Source organism: Chenopodium album, chromosome 27 (assembly GCF_948465745.1).
Source record: "Chenopodium album chromosome 27, dcCheAlbu1.1, whole genome shotgun sequence".
NCBI classification, from domain to species: Eukaryota; Viridiplantae; Streptophyta; class Magnoliopsida; order Caryophyllales; family Amaranthaceae; genus Chenopodium; species Chenopodium album.
Genome location: NC_137860.1, coordinates 29,180,184 through 29,196,483, shown reverse-complemented (window position 1 = coordinate 29,196,483; position 16,300 = coordinate 29,180,184). Strand labels below are relative to the sequence as shown.

Here is a 16,300-nt window from a genome sequence, read left to right as displayed (position 1 = left end):
TTAGCCTATGCTATAATAACTTAATGAAAATCCGTCTTAATTATGATTTTGTGAATTGCCTTATAAGAGATTTACTTATACATGTATAAATTACTATTGCTACGAAGCATTATACAAATATTAATGTAAAATTACTATTTCAAATTTTGTAATAATGAATATTTATGCTAAATGCTTATCAATGCTGTAGTGGTATGAGAAAATCTACCAAACTTTTGGTGTTTTGCGCAAGGTCATCAAGGTTGGAGCCCCACTTCCCCCTATTTTTTCATTAGTAAAATCACTAGTATTAATTTCTAAAAATAATTTATTTAATGCTTCATACCCTCATGTAGTTTTTTATCGTTGTTATTTTTTGTAAGTATAATATATCTTAGTAATTGACTAATTGTTTTAAGTTCTCGGTCAAATGTATGCATGTCCAAAATCAGAGTGTCAATTAAAAAGTAGCACAACAATGTATTTGTCAAAAAAAAAAAAAAAAAGTAAAAAAGCACACAACAATGTAGTAACACATTGCATTGCATCAATAAAACCACTCAGTTTATTATTTTGCTAATCGTTTTTGTGGGATTTTTTCAATATGAATAGCTAAAATAAAGTCTTGTTTTAGTTTCAAATTTTTTTAAACAACTATGTGCTACCCCTACATGGAAAACCTGAATCCGCCACTGGAGTATTATATACATTGTCAGATTTTCAATAGTATAATCTTCTTTCAATTAATAATTAAAGATTTTTTAACCATTTTTTTTTCTTAGAAAACCAACCAATACATGAATCATACATTAAGAATCCTTAATAAAACAAATTTAATAACTAGCCTTAGTAGCCTAGTTATAAGCGCATGATCAAATAATATTATAAGCAAGACAGCTAACAAGTTATTAAACTTATTGATTACATTACCTAATTAAATAATTCAACCTCAAATCTTTCAAACTCTGTTTGAATTCAAACTTCCTCCTCTATAACATGGGCTAGCTAGCTCAGGTCAACTATAAAGTCTCAATCTAGAAAAATTTCCCAAAACTTAACATATTACATAGAATAATTTTGACTATGTATTCACATTTTATAACAACGTTCCTATAAATGGTGATGATCTTATCTAGCTACTTGCACATTAATTTATAGTATACTACTATATGTGACCATATATCTATACATTAATACATACACTTTCACTAGCCCTCAATATAGTAATCTCAACTTCAACTCTCCTTCCCAAAACAAATTAAATACTTATTAGCGACGATGGTGGTTGATGGTGGTGGAGGCAGTGATGGACTTAGTTTCGCGGTGCGTGTCATAATGGGACGGTGGTTCATGGTGTTCTCCACTATCCTAGTGATGTCCGTGGCAGGAGCCACCTACATGTTTGGGTTGTACTCTAAGGACATAAAATCGTCCCTAGGGTATAGTCAAACTACCCTTAACCTCCTTAGCTTTTTTAAGGATTTAGGGTCTACGGTAGGGTTACCTTCGGGTCTACTGATGGAGATTGCGCCGCCTTGGGTGGTCTTAGCCGTGGGTTCTGTCCTTAACTTTTTTGGCTACTTCATGATTTGGCTCGCGGTTACTGGTCGTATAGCCAAGCCTACTGTTTGGCAAATGTGCTTGTATATCTGCATAGGTATGTCGTATGTCTTTACTTTCTCTAGTGTAAGCCTTCGATCTGTTTGGTATATCTTAATCCTATACGCATGTTTCAGTGTGCCAATAAGCCAAAAAGACTTTATTTCTTCCAAACTTTCTGTCTTTCTAAATTCTAAATAATACAAAATAAAAAACTTTACTCAAAAATCTCACATCTTTGTGTTTATCATTATGAAATGTGTGAATGATAGTAGATCATAATGTAATGTTATAAGAAGTATATTATGTTAATATCACAGCATCATATCAATCTTTTCTTCATGTTAGCACAATAGCATTCAAAAGTTTAGATTTATCTTTAAAAAGTACATATGCATATTAAAATGTACGTGCATAGTTAATTTTGTCATTCTAGCTAATATTACATCTCAAGAATTTATATGGAGTTGGTCATATCCATTTAGCTTTCAGTGCGACCATCTTGTTCTGAAAATTTGGAGTGATACACAAAGTATATTATATTGTCGGTGGGTAAATTACATTTGTTGAGTCGGTGATGACTTAATTATATTAGGCAATACGATTATTTATTAGCGATTTAAGCAATAATTGCATCCACACTTGTGTAACAATATTATATGTTACCGCGTTTATTTTTCTTAGGATATACCCTATCTAGTTATTACTTTTATATATCTTTATATGCTTGCATTGCACTCATATTATGTATATTACGTTTGAAAAGTCTTAGTTGTAGTCCACATTATATTTAATGGCAAATGCCATACATACTCCTCCTTGCCGGACGGTAAGGGGCTATAGGGCAGTTAATAAAATATACACATGAAGTTCTTACATATACGTTAAGACGAGATGAATAATGAATAAAAGCTTTTTACATAATTTTTAAACCTTATTCTTTTCAACGCTTACACATTAAAAATTCGAACTCAGCCTTTTGTTTTAGAGGAGTAGTATAATTATAAACCTTTACCAAGAAATTAAGTAGGTTAGATTCATCTAAATCAAGTATAAAGGCATAAAGCATATGAACATCATTTGGTACGTACTCTACATTAATTAATCAATGCAAATAGCCTTTGATACAAATTAACATCTAACGAGTCTGATCAATAACTCTCAAATATTTACAACCTATACATACGAGAGTATTAATTAGACTTATCAGCCCGTCTTGTGTGTGGCCAGCCACACCGTGTGACCACTTATTAAATAACAAAGTAACCCATATAAAAATGACCAAGTAACCCCTGTCGTACTAATTGAGTAACCCCTATAACACTAACTGAGTAACCCTATAGCACTGACGAAGTAACTCCTTTAACGCTGATCAAGTAACCCCTATTATACTATAAAGTAACCCCTATCACACGGTGTGGCCAGCCACATATAAGACTTTGTGTAGACTTATCTTGTAAACCTTATCAGAATAATTATTTGAATATATATATTTCAATACTAATCTATTATATAATTTAGGAAAATGCTATATATAACCCTTAGGGCTACATATAAGGAGTTAAAAATAAAAAATAAATAAAAAAACAAATGAAAATATAACATTGATTACACTGATTTGTGCGTGATTTTGTTATGCATTCCTAAATTAATACCAATATAATAAGGAAAGTTATTGAATGATTATTCATAACTCTAAGGAGTACATATACCACTACCCTATAATTTAATAGTCAATTTTGCAATATTTCACCATAATCTATTTTATTAGTATTGTTTTAAAAATATTAGGGCTGAACACATGCCAAATACTCTTGTTATAATAGGTCATTGACTTTTGTTGACCGATCATGACATGATAAAAGAAAAACGCCCCATGAAGTTGGGATTATTAGACAATAATCGATAATAATCGATAGTTGAAATGAATATAAATGGCCCAAAGTTGAATTGGGGATTAATATTACCCTAGTTTTCCTTTAGTTTTTTACTCTAATCCTTTTTTTTCGTTAACTAAAAATATTATTTTACGTCTTCAATCCCTCTAAAATTAAAACTTTTTTTTCTATTCACTTTTTTCCTTTTTATAAATCCCACCTTTTAACATTACTCCTAATCTTTATTATTACATTCTACTTTATCTTACAATCACTTATTATTTTCAATATATATTTTAATTTCTTTAATCGTGTTTACACTGTGATTTAAACATAAAAGAACGGAGGGAGTATACATCAAGACTAATTTAACAAGAATGCAAAATTTTATATTACCATGAGAATAAATCACAAATTTTGGTCAAATAAACATGTGTGAATAGTGTAAAAGTCCTATAACTACAAGTGGGCAAGTGGTACAAGTATTGAAGAACGGAAGAAGTTTTATAAACACAATATCATTCGTGTAGATCGATTGTTTTCTATCAAAGTTGAAATGAAATATCAATAATTAATAACTCGTACATGTTGAGTTTTGATATGTAGGTGGACATTCTCAATCATTTGCAAATACCGGTGGACTTGTAACATGCGTGAAGAACTTCCCAGAGAGTAGAGGAGTAGTCTTAGGCTTGCTAAAGGGATTTGTTGGTCTAAGTGGTGCTATCATGACGCAACTCTACTTTGCATTGTATGGTGGTCATAACTCCAAAGCACTAATCCTCCTCATCGGTTGGCTACCAGCCGCGATTTCACTAGTATTCCTACGCACCATCCGGTATATGAAAGTTGTTAGACAAAAAAATGAAGTCAAATTGTTCTATGAGATTCTCTATATCTCCCTTGGCCTTGCTGGTTTTCTTATGATCATGATCATACTTCAAAAGCAGCTAACCTTCAAACGAAGCGAGTTCATAGCAAGTGGTGTGGCGGTAGTCATTTTGCTCCTTTTACCAATTTTTACTGTGGTCAAAGAGGAGTTTAGGCAATGGAAAATGAAGCAAGAGTTGTTACAAAATGCTCCCAAGGTGGATGTCGTCTTAAACAATGGTGAGGATAAGGAAGATAGGGTTAAGGATCTTCCTAACAAATCGAATCCTCTTGCATCCGATGAGGTAGTTGTAACATCAAGAAAGGCGGATTCCTGTTTTCAAAATGTGTTTCGTCCTCCACCCCAAGGAGAAGATTACACTATACTACAAGCACTCTTTAGTATAGACATGTTCATTTTATTTCTTGCTACCATATGTGGAACTGGCGGTACATTGACCGCCATTGACAATTTAGGTCAAATCGGGACATCACTTGGTTATTCAACTAAAAGCATCAGCACTTTCGTTTCTCTAGTAAGTATATGGAACTACTTGGGTCGTGTCGTGTCAGGTTTTTATTCAGAGCACTTGTTAAAGAAGTACAAGATTCCAAGGCCTCTTTTTCTCACTTGCATGCTCCTACTCTCTTGTGTTGGGCACCTTCTAATTGCATTTAACGTCCATAATGGGCTTTACGTTGCATCTGTGATTATTGGGTTTACCTTTGGGGCCCAATGGCCTTTACTCTACGGTATAATCTCAGAGTTGTTTGGACTAAAATATTACTCAACTTTGTACAACTTTGGGTCAGTTGCAAGCCCAATAGGAGCTTACATTCTTAATGTGAGGATAACGGGCCATTTATATGACAAGGAAGCCACAAAGCAGATGAAATCATTGGGCCGGCCCAGATTAGAAGGGGAAGAGCTAGATTGTGTTGGGCAAGAGTGTTTTCGTTCAGCATTTCTTATAATCACAGCGGTAACTGTTTTTGGTATGTTAATTTCATTGATTTTAGTGGTAAGAACAAGAAAGTTTTATCGGAGTGATATTTACAAAAAGTTTAGGGAGGCGGCCGTAGTAGAGGAGGATGAGTTGGTAAACGGTGATGTTGTGGTGGTATCAAACGGAGCGAAAAAGTAAGAGACGGCGAAGGTAGGAAGCTAAATGTGTTTAGTTGGGGAAATTTAAGAAATGATATGTATAATGTTGTGTAATGGTAACATATTAAGTACATTTTAAATGCAGGAAATGCATGGTAGACTGGTCTGACCAATAAGAATATAATATATGTCTAGTGAGTTTTTAAATGACTATTGTAATGATGGTGACTTTGGTGAGTGAATAAATAAATGAATTTAAAACACGATATGTTACTATGTAAAGAGAAAATTATGTATTGAAGCAATAAGTGTAACACTTTTATCTTCGATTATGTTGAAGCAATTGTGTGCTCTATTTTGCTACTTTTATTTTGCAATCTAATGCATGCCGGGTACAATGCTAAATTGCTAATTGGTTTGTTATAGCGCCTTTGAATATATATTGCCGAATATCAAGGATTAGTACGTGTTGCATAAGAGACATGTTTCACCGAATTGGCATTGTATATATAAATTTCATCTACTTCTTGTTATCATTTAATGTAACACATCAAAAATACCACTTTGTTAGATTATGCAATAAAAAGAAGAAAAAAAACTACTAGTACTTTCAATTCATTGCTTCAAAGGATCACAAATGGTTTAATTTAGATTAATTGTGAGTCAAAAGTCAAACTTTAGATGCGCATGAATCATCTCCACCGATTTGAAGACTTAGAACATGTAATAATTTTATTGTATTTGGACACTATTGATTCAAACAAAATAATATTGCACAGGGTTGAAGGAATTGACCATATTTATTAATAATGTACGTATAAATCAATCATAGGCTTTTATAATCTGTATATATATAATCTTGGTTAAATTGGTACTCTAATATGATATTAAGAATCAGCATAACAAAAAGTTATGGGTTGAAATTTCATCTATACCACTCCTTTAAACAAGTGGACTTTATTTGACAATTGAGATTATTAATTAGATGGTTTATGAAATAGAAAGATTACCAATTATCAATAAATGCATGGAAGAAATAAAGATGCAGCATGTCATGACCGCAATTTCGGCAAGTTTTGCTAATCAGCCAGTCAATATATTCGTCGTTTATATTCATGTGTGTGGGCAAGTCCACAAGTAGAAATAGAAAAGTACTTTTTTTTTTTCCCGCAAACAAATTAACAAAATTAATGAAATGGGGGTGAGACAAAGAAAATCAAACAAGAGGTAAAAAAAAAAAAAAATAAATAAATAAAAAATAAAAAATAAAAAATAAAAATTAAGATGGGTATAAGAAAAAGCAAATTGAACAAGAGAAATGACGTTAAAATTAAATGTTTGCAAGAATAAGATAAATAATTCAATAAATAAGTAAATAAAGAGTGAATGAAAACAAAGGTAGAATAATATTATTTCCTTTCAAAAAAAAAATAAAATAAAATAAAATATTATTTGGTCTAGTGGAAGTGATCGATTAAAACTTCAAATTGGAAAGTGGGTATATGTAGAGGAAGTATGTATATATTTATTAAAACTTGTTTAAATGAATATGTTACGTATAAATAATTAAAATTAACAAGTTGTAATACAAGTAGCAATTTTGTGTAATACTACGTATAATTAAGTACTCCCGTGCACGGCATATATGATATAATGAATTAAACACAATGAAAGAATAGGTGAAGTGATTAGTGACAAGATCATGGTCATACTAATTGACCAGCTGGCCTGCCTTAAACATCATCTACTACTTAGTGAAAATAAGTCTAGTGAGTAGTGACAAGAACATCAAAATCGGGTGAATGTTTCATTGTTGTTGCTAATGTAGTAATGTGTATATCTCGTTTGATTCTTATCTTGTGGAAATAACGTTAGTAAGCTAGCACTCTTTAATTCTCTAGAAGGTCATTCTACGGTCTCTATCCATAAATTCTTAAAGCACTTTCTAAGGTATGTGTAAAATCTTTCGGATATTTTGATTTTAAGTATTGGTTTTTACATCTAGGTGTACAAAATTTATTGTGCAAATAAAAATTTAGACATAAAAGCTAAAATAAATTGTTTGGGCTAAGTCCATTGTCCTAAGCCCAGTGACCTGGAATTACGAAATACCCCTCCATGATTCAGCCCATCATTAGTCAGAGCAAAGTATGTATTTACCTCTAATCTGTCCAACTAAGTACAACTTTTGCCACCTGAAAGTACATCTATAAATAGCTCTCCAATCATTAGTGATGAGAACTTTTTCCTAAATCTCTAACTTTCTCTCTCGACTTTCTCTCTCTAAAGTCGCTGACTTAAGCATTGGAGAGGCTTTCCCGGGTCACACCCTTGGGCCGCAGCTAACCTTCTTTCTCTTTTGCGGGCCTAGCTCTCGGACAGCAAGGCATAGCTAAGAGAAATTCGGACACTCATTGGACTTTGCCTTAAAACATTTTGACATTATTACCTTAACCCCGAGGAATACTCTGTTTTCCAGAAACACAAATAAACATAAATCCTAAACGAAAATAATAGTTATAATGATAAAAAAAAAAAAAAAAAAAAAAAAAAAAAAAAAAAAAAAAAACCTAAAAAAAACGAAAAAAAAAGTTTTAGCAAAAATGGCATGTCTCGATCTCCGTGTCCAAACCCAAAGAGCATGTAATTCAAACTCGAAAATATTCAATTTTTCATTCAAAAAAACCTAAACCAACATGGGATGTGTTTGGACTATAAATTAAAAGACCATGCATACATTTCATACGTATTTCAAACCAAATGAAATAACATATCATCTTAAACAAAAAAATAAATAAATATGTTGCTATATATTTTGACTGAGTGCACCATGAGACTTGTACATTCGAGTGCACCAAATAATTTGCATTTTGATCCTACAGGTGATCATTGGATCCTTCAGTTCAATATGTATAGTAATATTAATATACTTAAAATCAAACATACTTATTGGTCTACTCCTGTTCCTTCTAATTGATTTCTTTTTTGATATAGACAACATTCAAACTTGATTCGAGTTTATCTTCCAATATACCTTAACTAATTAATATATAGGATTAAACTAACAATTGATCACAGTAATTAGCAACAAAATAATATCATGGAAACCCATTAACAAAGTTTTTATTGTTCCTTTAATTTAAGAATTACGAGCTCAACATGTTACAACAATAAGGTCCCTCACTTTGTTCATCCCAATTCCAATAGCCAAATCATTACTGTATGATTCTGACTTATCAAACTTTTAACGTATAAATTGGTCCACTATATCGATCAGAAAATCACTATCATCATTTATGTTTCTCACATCAACATGTTCGTTGTTAGTCCTTGTTACCACTAACTAGTATTCTCTACTATCTATAAACCTACCTTTCCACACATATTTTCACATCATTTTTATTAAACTCAACTATATCTCCCTCTCAAGTCATAAACATATAAACCCATAATCTTAGTCTAGACACCTAATCATGGTGGTTGAAGGCGGTGGTGGCCACCTCCGCTTGGTGATGCGTGTCTTAACGGGGCAATGGTTCATGGTGTTTTCATCCCTCCTAGTGATGTCTACGGCAGGAGCCACGTACATGTTTGGGTTGTACTCTAAGGACATAAAAAAATCCTTAGGGTATGACCAAAGTACCCTTAACCTCCTTAGCTTCTTTAAGGACTTGGGATCAATCGCCGGGGTGCCCTCAGGGCTACTAATGGAAGTTGCCCCTCCTTGGGTGGTTCTAATCGTTGGTGCTGTCCTCAACTTCTTTGGTTACTTCATGATGTGGCTCGCCGTTACTAGTCGTATCCCTAAGCCTGCTATTTGGCAAATGTGCTTGTACATTTGTGTAGGTACGTCTTTATTACACCGTATTCAGTAATTATCATATATATATAGTAAGCCCGCATTCAAATACTATATGATTGATATATATTTTCAAATAAACCTTTGGCTCTTAGTATTGACAAGCATACCTTATCCTTATGTATGCACTCTTATATTCGATTATTAAACCTTTGACAAATACGTATTTAATGATTAAAAGATATACGGTATATGGTCTATATCTTGAATTTAGCCTCATTCATTAAAATTGACTTTATCTCTTTGTCTTAACTCGCAATTCTGAGGTCTTAGATGATGCTATAACTATTTACATCTTGACAAGTGACCACAAGAGAGTTGTTTGGTCCCATGAATTAGGCTAGTGAACTGTGGACACCTCCATTTACGATCATTTAAACAAACGATGTAGGACCAAAAAACAACGTGATTTGTCTATCACTAATTTATAAACCAACTTTAGAAAAGTGTAGTGTCAACTTAAAATTTAAGACACATCTTTATTTTGTAAATATGTAAACTTTAAAATAGTTGTCCCATCTGTTTTTTGGAATTTAGTCACAAATCATGCGCATGTAAATCAATCTTTTTAATTAAGCTAAGTAATTATTTTAATAAAACCATGACAATTTTTACATCTACATCTTAAGCTAGAATTGATAATAATTACGTTACCTTCAAAATCGTTACCTATTTTATCTTGTTTCTATCAAGTAAGTTTTGTACAAGAGACATAAAAATCTAAGTTGATATAGTTATATACTTTGTATATAACATGTGGGATTGGGATCTAGTAATATTACATAGAGATGTCGATTTAGGTCAATTAAGCAAGTTTGATTGTATCTAATTGGGTTGGGTTTAATTTGAGTTTGAGTTGTGATAAATTATTGTGCACATCTAAATCAAATCCTAAATTGAGTCACTGACCTTCAGGTTAAGTTAGATTGGGTCAGTTTTTGAAATATCACCATTGTGTAGAAGCATAAGAATTTCATAAAGGGTCATAAGGTGAATCCGTTTCACTATAATAAGCCCAGGCCACACAATTCAAATTATTCAATACATAAAATTTCTACAACTAATATATCCAATAGTTTAAATGAAAATTTCAAAAACTTCAATGATAATGATGTGTTCAAAGATTTATAAATAAATTATAAAAAATCGAGATGTTTAACTCCTCATAGGAATTGTCAACTTTCCATAATTTTATGAGCCAGAATTTCTAAATCCAATTATTCTTTAGTTGAACACATGTGATCAACAAACAAGTCAATACGATATACTGTAAGAATTTTCCTTACGACTTTGCTAAGTCTGGACAAAGGCGCTACATTTTTTGACTTATTGATGATCTAATAGAAACTCGCTAATCTAACACTAACAATAATGTCATGCTTATACATGTATATGTAGGTGCAAACTCGCAAGCCTTTTCAAATACTGGTGCACTTGTTACTTGTGTGAAGAACTTCCCCGAAAGCCGAGGAGTTGTCTTAGGCTTGCTTAAGGGCTTTGTTGGTCTAAGTGGTGCTATCATAACACAACTCTACTATGCATTATACGGTAATGATGGTAAAAATTCCACGGCCTTAATTCTTTTCATTGGTTGGCTACCTGCCGCGATTTCATTTGCATTCCTACGTACCATCCGATATTTGAAATTTGTACGTCGAAAAAATGAGGTCAATGTCTTCTATGAGTTGCTATATATCTCCCTTGGCCTAGCCGGTTTTCTCATGGTCATGATCATAATTCAAAACACCAATACCTTTACACGAGGTGAGTACATTGGGAGTGGTATAGCAGTTATTCTTTTGCTTCTTTTACCTCTTTACACCGTGATTAAAGAGGAATACAAGGTACAAAAGACGAGTGGAGAGGAGTTGGAGCGCGTATCTAATGTTGATATTGTGGTAAACAATGGTCAAGAGAAGGAGCGTGAAGTTATGGGTGTTTCAAACATCACGCCTCATTCATCCGTGGTTGAGTTGCCTGAGAAACAAAGAGAGGCGGACTCATGTTTTCAAAACATATTTCGTTCTCCAGATAGAGGGGAAGATTACACCATACTACAAGCGATTTTCAACATAGACATGCTCATTTTGGTTATCACTATTATAAGTGGACTTGGTGGCACATTGACCGCCATTGACAACTTGGGCCAGATCGGAATGTCACTTGGGTACCCACCTCGTAGCATTAGCACTTTTATATCCCTAGTCAGCATATGGAACTACTTAGGTCGTGTCGTGGCAGGTTTTGGTTCGGAGCACTTGTTAAAGAAGTACAAAATTCCAAGGCCTCTTGTGCTAAGTTTTACACTATTGCTCTCTTGTGTTGGACACCTAATCATTGCTTTCGATGTTCGAAATGGGCTTTATGTTGCAACCGTTGTTATGGGGTTTTGCTATGGGGCCCAATGGCCTTTGCTATTTGCCATAATCTCTGAATTATATGGGCTTAAATACTACGCAACTTTGTACAATTTGGGTACAGTGGCAAGCCCAATAGGAGGTTACATTCTAAACGTGAGACTAACAGGCTACTTATATGATAGAGAGGCCCAAAAGCAACTGCAGGCATTGGGCCGAATTAGGAAAAAAGGTGAAGAGTTAAATTGTAACGGGCCAGAATGTTTTCGTTTGGCATTTTTTGTGATCACAGCAGCTACTATTTTTAGTATGTTGTTTTCATTGATTTTGGTGGTTAGAACAAGAAAGTTTTACAAGAGTGACATTTATAGAAAGTTTAGGGAGGGGGAAAGTACGGTGGAGGCTGAGTTGGTAGGTGGTGTCGTAGTATCGGATGATGGAAGTAAGAAGCCGGAAATGAGGGTAGTAAAAGGGTCTACCATGTTGTAACCCTGCACGGATCAATATGATCCATACTAGCCACAAGGGTCATTGGAAGTGGGGTGGATGGGTCAGGGAATCCCTATCATTTCAAGTGTACCGTTTATTATTAACTCGGTGTTAACAAAAAATTATTGTAAACTAATGTATTGTATACTAGAAGTAGTAGTGAGAAAATAAATTGAAACATGTTTTAGGATTGAGGTCATGCAAATGTAGTGCCAATGGTTTGTGTATGCAAAGTTAGATCACTTCGATCATCAGGTGCATATTATACTACCAGTAAAACTTATAATAGTGTACTACTCTACTCCATTATCTACATATTGTATGATATTGCTTAGCAAATGTATAACATGACATTGTAGTAAATGATCTAAACTTTGATGGATTGGACTCTACTTAAATTAGTTCTTTTTACTCCTTTTGTACTTTTGCTTGGCAAGTTGTTGCATTTCTTATGTACTAATTTTAATACTTTTTTTAAACCTACTTTTAATGTACTCGCTCCAATATTTTTACTCGTAAAAAGGATAAACAGAAGAAAGAGAACAAAAATAAGAGGAAAGAGAAAGAAATGCAAGAGACAAAGAGGATGAGAGGAGAGAGAAACAGATGCAAGCAATTGGTATAGATTTTTAAAGTTCTTTTAAAATTATATTTTCTTAGGTTTATACTCTACAAACAAATTAAAAGTAACTAATTAAAAATATAATGCATCCTTTAACTTTTCTAATTAATTGTATGTGGTATTGTAGTAGTGTGGTACCAAAATTTTCAACCAAATTTGACTACAAAAAAAAAAAAAAAAAATAAAAAAAATAAAATTCTATTTGTATCATTGAAACATCTAGAAAAATTAAGACAAAAATTGATAACATTAAACTTAAACTTCTTCCACGGGCTTGCTTGGTGGGAGTTCAACTTGCGCTACAACATCCAATTTGCTTGGTTTTGGTGTAGTCTTGTAGTAAGTTCCGTACAAGATTAGCTGAATTATTCCAGAAATTGCTCCCAAACCATTTGGAACCTGCCAACATAATCGCAAAAGTAATTAATTAATTATAGAATATAGTAATTATCGTGTAAACAAATAAAATTTAACTTACAATGTTACCACCTATTAAAATACCGGGTGTTACAAAATTTAATAAAAGATTAAAAGGCCAAGAAAGGCTAGTAACGTACCACCATCCAAAGGTCGATATGGATAAATGCATAGGCGGTCCAGCAAACACCATTCAAGAAACCCGCTAGGGTTAGAAAAAAGGGCATGTATTCTACACTTTTAGTTCTCACCACTTTTTTCTGTAATTAAAAAAATCATGTATTAGTCTCATTTCATAAACGTTACAAAAGTTTTGAAATACTTTAATTGTTTGAAAACATTATAAATCTTAAAGGATGGATTAGAAAATGTACCATGATTGTCAATGGTGAGAAATACATTGAAACATTGAAGACGACGCAAAAGGCTCCAACAAAGATAGTCCTCTTATCAGTGTTGTGGAATATTAGTAATGTTAAAACCAATATTACCCCAAAGAAGACCACCTCTCCAAGCAAAACCGAAGAGATAAATTTCTGCAATATACAAATATGTTACAATAATACATTAATATTCAAAAGAGTGCAACCCTATAAAATAAACTAAATATTTCTATGTACGAATTTTATTATCACGTTACTAGTTCAAATCTATTATTTAATCAAACGGAAAAAGGAAATAAGAAATTTTACCCTTTTAGAACTAGAGGCATAAGTGAGAAAGATGGCAAGGTAGATGAGCTCAATGCCCAAGCCAATGCCATTGATAGTAGTTACAAGGATGTTATTTGGATGGACAAAAGGAAGACCATATAAACACCAAAATAAACAGTTTATGACCGTGCATAGGTATGGATCTGGCTTGAACTCTTCCACGGATTTGTTCTTGATGATTCGCAAAAATGTAGGCCTGCAATTGATTATTCAAACACATAAATATTATACGAGTATAATAATTATAAAATTAAATAAATTAAAATTATTCAAACACATAAAGAGTTTTAAGTATGAAACGCGTTAATGTGTGAGAGTATTTTTTTAGCTTCCTAATCTATGTTTTGAAGAAGAATATTAATTTTAGACAATTCAAAATAGGAAGAAAAAAAAAAAAAAAAAAAAAAAAAAAACTTACACGGGAGAAAGGAACAGTCCAAAAGAGATGACGTTTCCTACAATACAAAGTAGATAGTGTTGTTTTATTAGATTTAAGCAAAACACAGTAATTTTATAAAAAAGATCAAGTAATATTAGTATAATTGTTGAATGAAATTGAAGGAAAAAAGGGTAGAAAAGAGAATATATATACCTATAAGTCCAAGGGTGTTTCGGATTGTATTAGGGCTCACCATTTTGTAGAAATTTCAACACTTGTTCTGAATCAAAATCACAATTAGAAGATATTTTTATGATAAAAAATAATAATAATAAGGTTGAATTATCTTTAATTCACTTTTGTGAATTAGAAAATATCAATTGTATTGAGACTTTTCACGTATCAAGCAATAAATCATAGAATTGATTATGCTAAAAACTGATTGAATTAGTGAATAATGACTGTGCATTTTATCTTATAACTAACTTATTTGGGTTATGTATGTTTCTTAGTTCGTTATTAGTGGGATTGGCAGTTAAGTGAAAATTATAGCAAAAATTAGTAGGAAATTATTACTTAAATATGTTAATGTTAATATTTATTCTTGGGATCCGTTAAGTACGAGCTGAGGTAGCTTAGCATAGCCACTTGTTATTCTCTTGAAATCCAAGTACAGTGGCTTTTTCATCATCGGATTGTACAAGGTAGCACTAGAAAATTATCACTCAAATATAATTATAAATTACAATTGTTCATTAAGAAAGAAAATATATCTTTCTAATTATGAATAAGTCAAACACGTCCAATTTCAAGTTTCAATTAGGTCAAGCCAATAAGAATAAGGATAGTTAATTAATAACAAACTAATTCTTTTTAATGGATATATGTTTCTTTAAAAGTAAAAAAAAAATGAAAATACTAATTGCCCGTGATTTGTCTTTGTATCTTTAAAAAAAATATATTGCATATAAAAAAAACACATAATTCATAATATACTATTTTTGTTTGCACCAAAAAAAATATACGAAGTATAATTTTTGTACCAGATAAACAAATATTATGATGATTATTCTATTTGAAAAAATCAAATTGAAACAAGATTACCAAGATTAATTACAAGAACATGCTTTTACTTGTATACAAACCACAAACTACATACATCAAAATTTTCTTACTTTGATAGCATGAAAAAAAATACTAAAAGTCTTTTTTAGGTCAAACTCAAATATATATATATTTTTTTACATTGAAGAAAGAAATCATAATGCTTATGAAAAATTGAGAGGAAATACTACACTACGTAATAACTAATGACATTATCGAAGGTTCTAAGTGCTGAAGAACAAAAAGAGAAGTTGCAATTACATAATTGAACGAGCGAGAGAAAAGAGAGCTTACCAGACTCTACGAATTGTTTTTTGAGAATTTCTGAATTTCAAAGATTGAAATATTGCGTGTTTAGATTATGGCCTTATGGTTGATGAGCATATGTATTTATAGGGCTTTGGATAACATAATTTTGGTGAAGTTAAATTCTTTACAAGTCATACTAAGTTAAATTGGCTTAGGAAAACAAGTTTTATACTGCTAATCAAATTACCTTAATCATCTGAAATTGAAACAGATATATTTTAAAATTGTACTGTAATAATTGGTTAAATGCATATGATAATATTTATTTTTATTCTGAAAAAGGATAAATATTATTTATTTTCCAGTGTAGGATTATGTTATCCAATCAAATACAACATGTTAGCAGATTAGTTTGTTCAAAGATTTATTAGGAATACGGAGTATAAGTTAAATTTAAATTAGTTAAGTAATGACAAACTCAAATAAATTGAACATGCCAGTATACCTGAAATTGAACATGAAGAAAGGCGTCACTCCTCCGAATGCGTTTGGAAATATGGTGAAAGATATCCTTAAGCTTGTTTCCGATTGCCATTTTGTCTCCTTTTCTTTTGTTAAGAGATCCGGAAATAGTGTAGCGCATAGTTTAGCAAAACTAAGTAGTAAGTATGATGATTGCCG

The 16,300-nt window shown here is 32.1% G+C and overlaps 3 protein-coding genes across 3 annotated transcripts; 2 read left to right on the top strand and 1 right to left on the bottom strand.

The window, feature by feature from the left end:
• The first annotated feature begins 1,257 nt into the window (after nucleotides 1–1,257).
• LOC145619966 (protein NUCLEAR FUSION DEFECTIVE 4-like) lies at nucleotides 1,258–5,470 on the top strand. The gene is made up of 2 exons (XM_081674638.1): nucleotides 1,258–1,636; nucleotides 4,062–5,470. The coding sequence occupies exons 1-2, from the start codon at nucleotides 1,258–1,260 to the stop codon at nucleotides 5,468–5,470; spliced, it is 1,788 nt and encodes a 595-aa protein (XP_081530764.1).
• Nucleotides 5,471–8,812: 3,342 nt separating this feature from the next.
• LOC145620627 (protein NUCLEAR FUSION DEFECTIVE 4-like) lies at nucleotides 8,813–12,436 on the top strand. Its single transcript, XM_081675329.1, has 2 exons — nucleotides 8,813–9,276; nucleotides 10,688–12,436. The coding sequence occupies exons 1-2, from the start codon at nucleotides 8,904–8,906 to the stop codon at nucleotides 12,133–12,135; spliced, it is 1,821 nt and encodes a 606-aa protein (XP_081531455.1). The 5' UTR covers nucleotides 8,813–8,903; the 3' UTR covers nucleotides 12,136–12,436.
• A 576-nt stretch (nucleotides 12,437–13,012) lies between these two features.
• Nucleotides 13,013–14,522, bottom strand: LOC145619965 (bidirectional sugar transporter SWEET6b-like). The gene is made up of 6 exons (XM_081674637.1): nucleotides 14,480–14,522; nucleotides 14,306–14,342; nucleotides 13,867–14,083; nucleotides 13,549–13,710; nucleotides 13,315–13,434; nucleotides 13,013–13,156 (listed from the first exon to the last, which is right to left on the bottom strand). Exons 1-6 carry the CDS (start codon nucleotides 14,520–14,522, stop codon nucleotides 13,013–13,015), a joined length of 723 nt encoding a protein of 240 aa, XP_081530763.1.
• Nucleotides 14,523–16,300: the final 1,778 nt, after the last annotated feature.

What these genes read in the sequence shown, in the direction of transcription:
- LOC145619965 (XM_081674637.1), bottom strand. Translation starts at nt 14,522, where the DNA reads ATGGTGAGCCCTAATACAATCCGAAACACCCTTGGACTTATAG. An exon ending in GGACTGTTCCTTTCTCCCGT is followed by an intron (nt 14,084 to 14,305) that starts GTAAGTTTTTTT and finishes AATCAATTGCAG; the next exon opens with GCCTACATTTTTGCGAATCA. An exon ending in TCTCACCATTGACAATCATG is followed by an intron (nt 13,435 to 13,548) that starts GTACATTTTCTA and finishes TTTTAATTACAG; the next exon opens with AAAAAAGTGGTGAGAACTAA.
- LOC145619966 (XM_081674638.1), top strand. Translation starts at nt 1,258, where the DNA reads ATGGTGGTTGATGGTGGTGGAGGCAGTGATGGACTTAGTTTCGCGGTG. An exon ending in GTGCTTGTATATCTGCATAG is followed by an intron (nt 1,637 to 4,061) that starts GTATGTCGTATG and finishes TTTGATATGTAG; the next exon opens with GTGGACATTCTCAATCATTT.
- LOC145620627 (XM_081675329.1), top strand. Translation starts at nt 8,904, where the DNA reads ATGGTGGTTGAAGGCGGTGGTGGCCACCTCCGCTTGGTGATGCGTGTC. An exon ending in GTGCTTGTACATTTGTGTAG is followed by an intron (nt 9,277 to 10,687) that starts GTACGTCTTTAT and finishes ATGTATATGTAG; the next exon opens with GTGCAAACTCGCAAGCCTTT.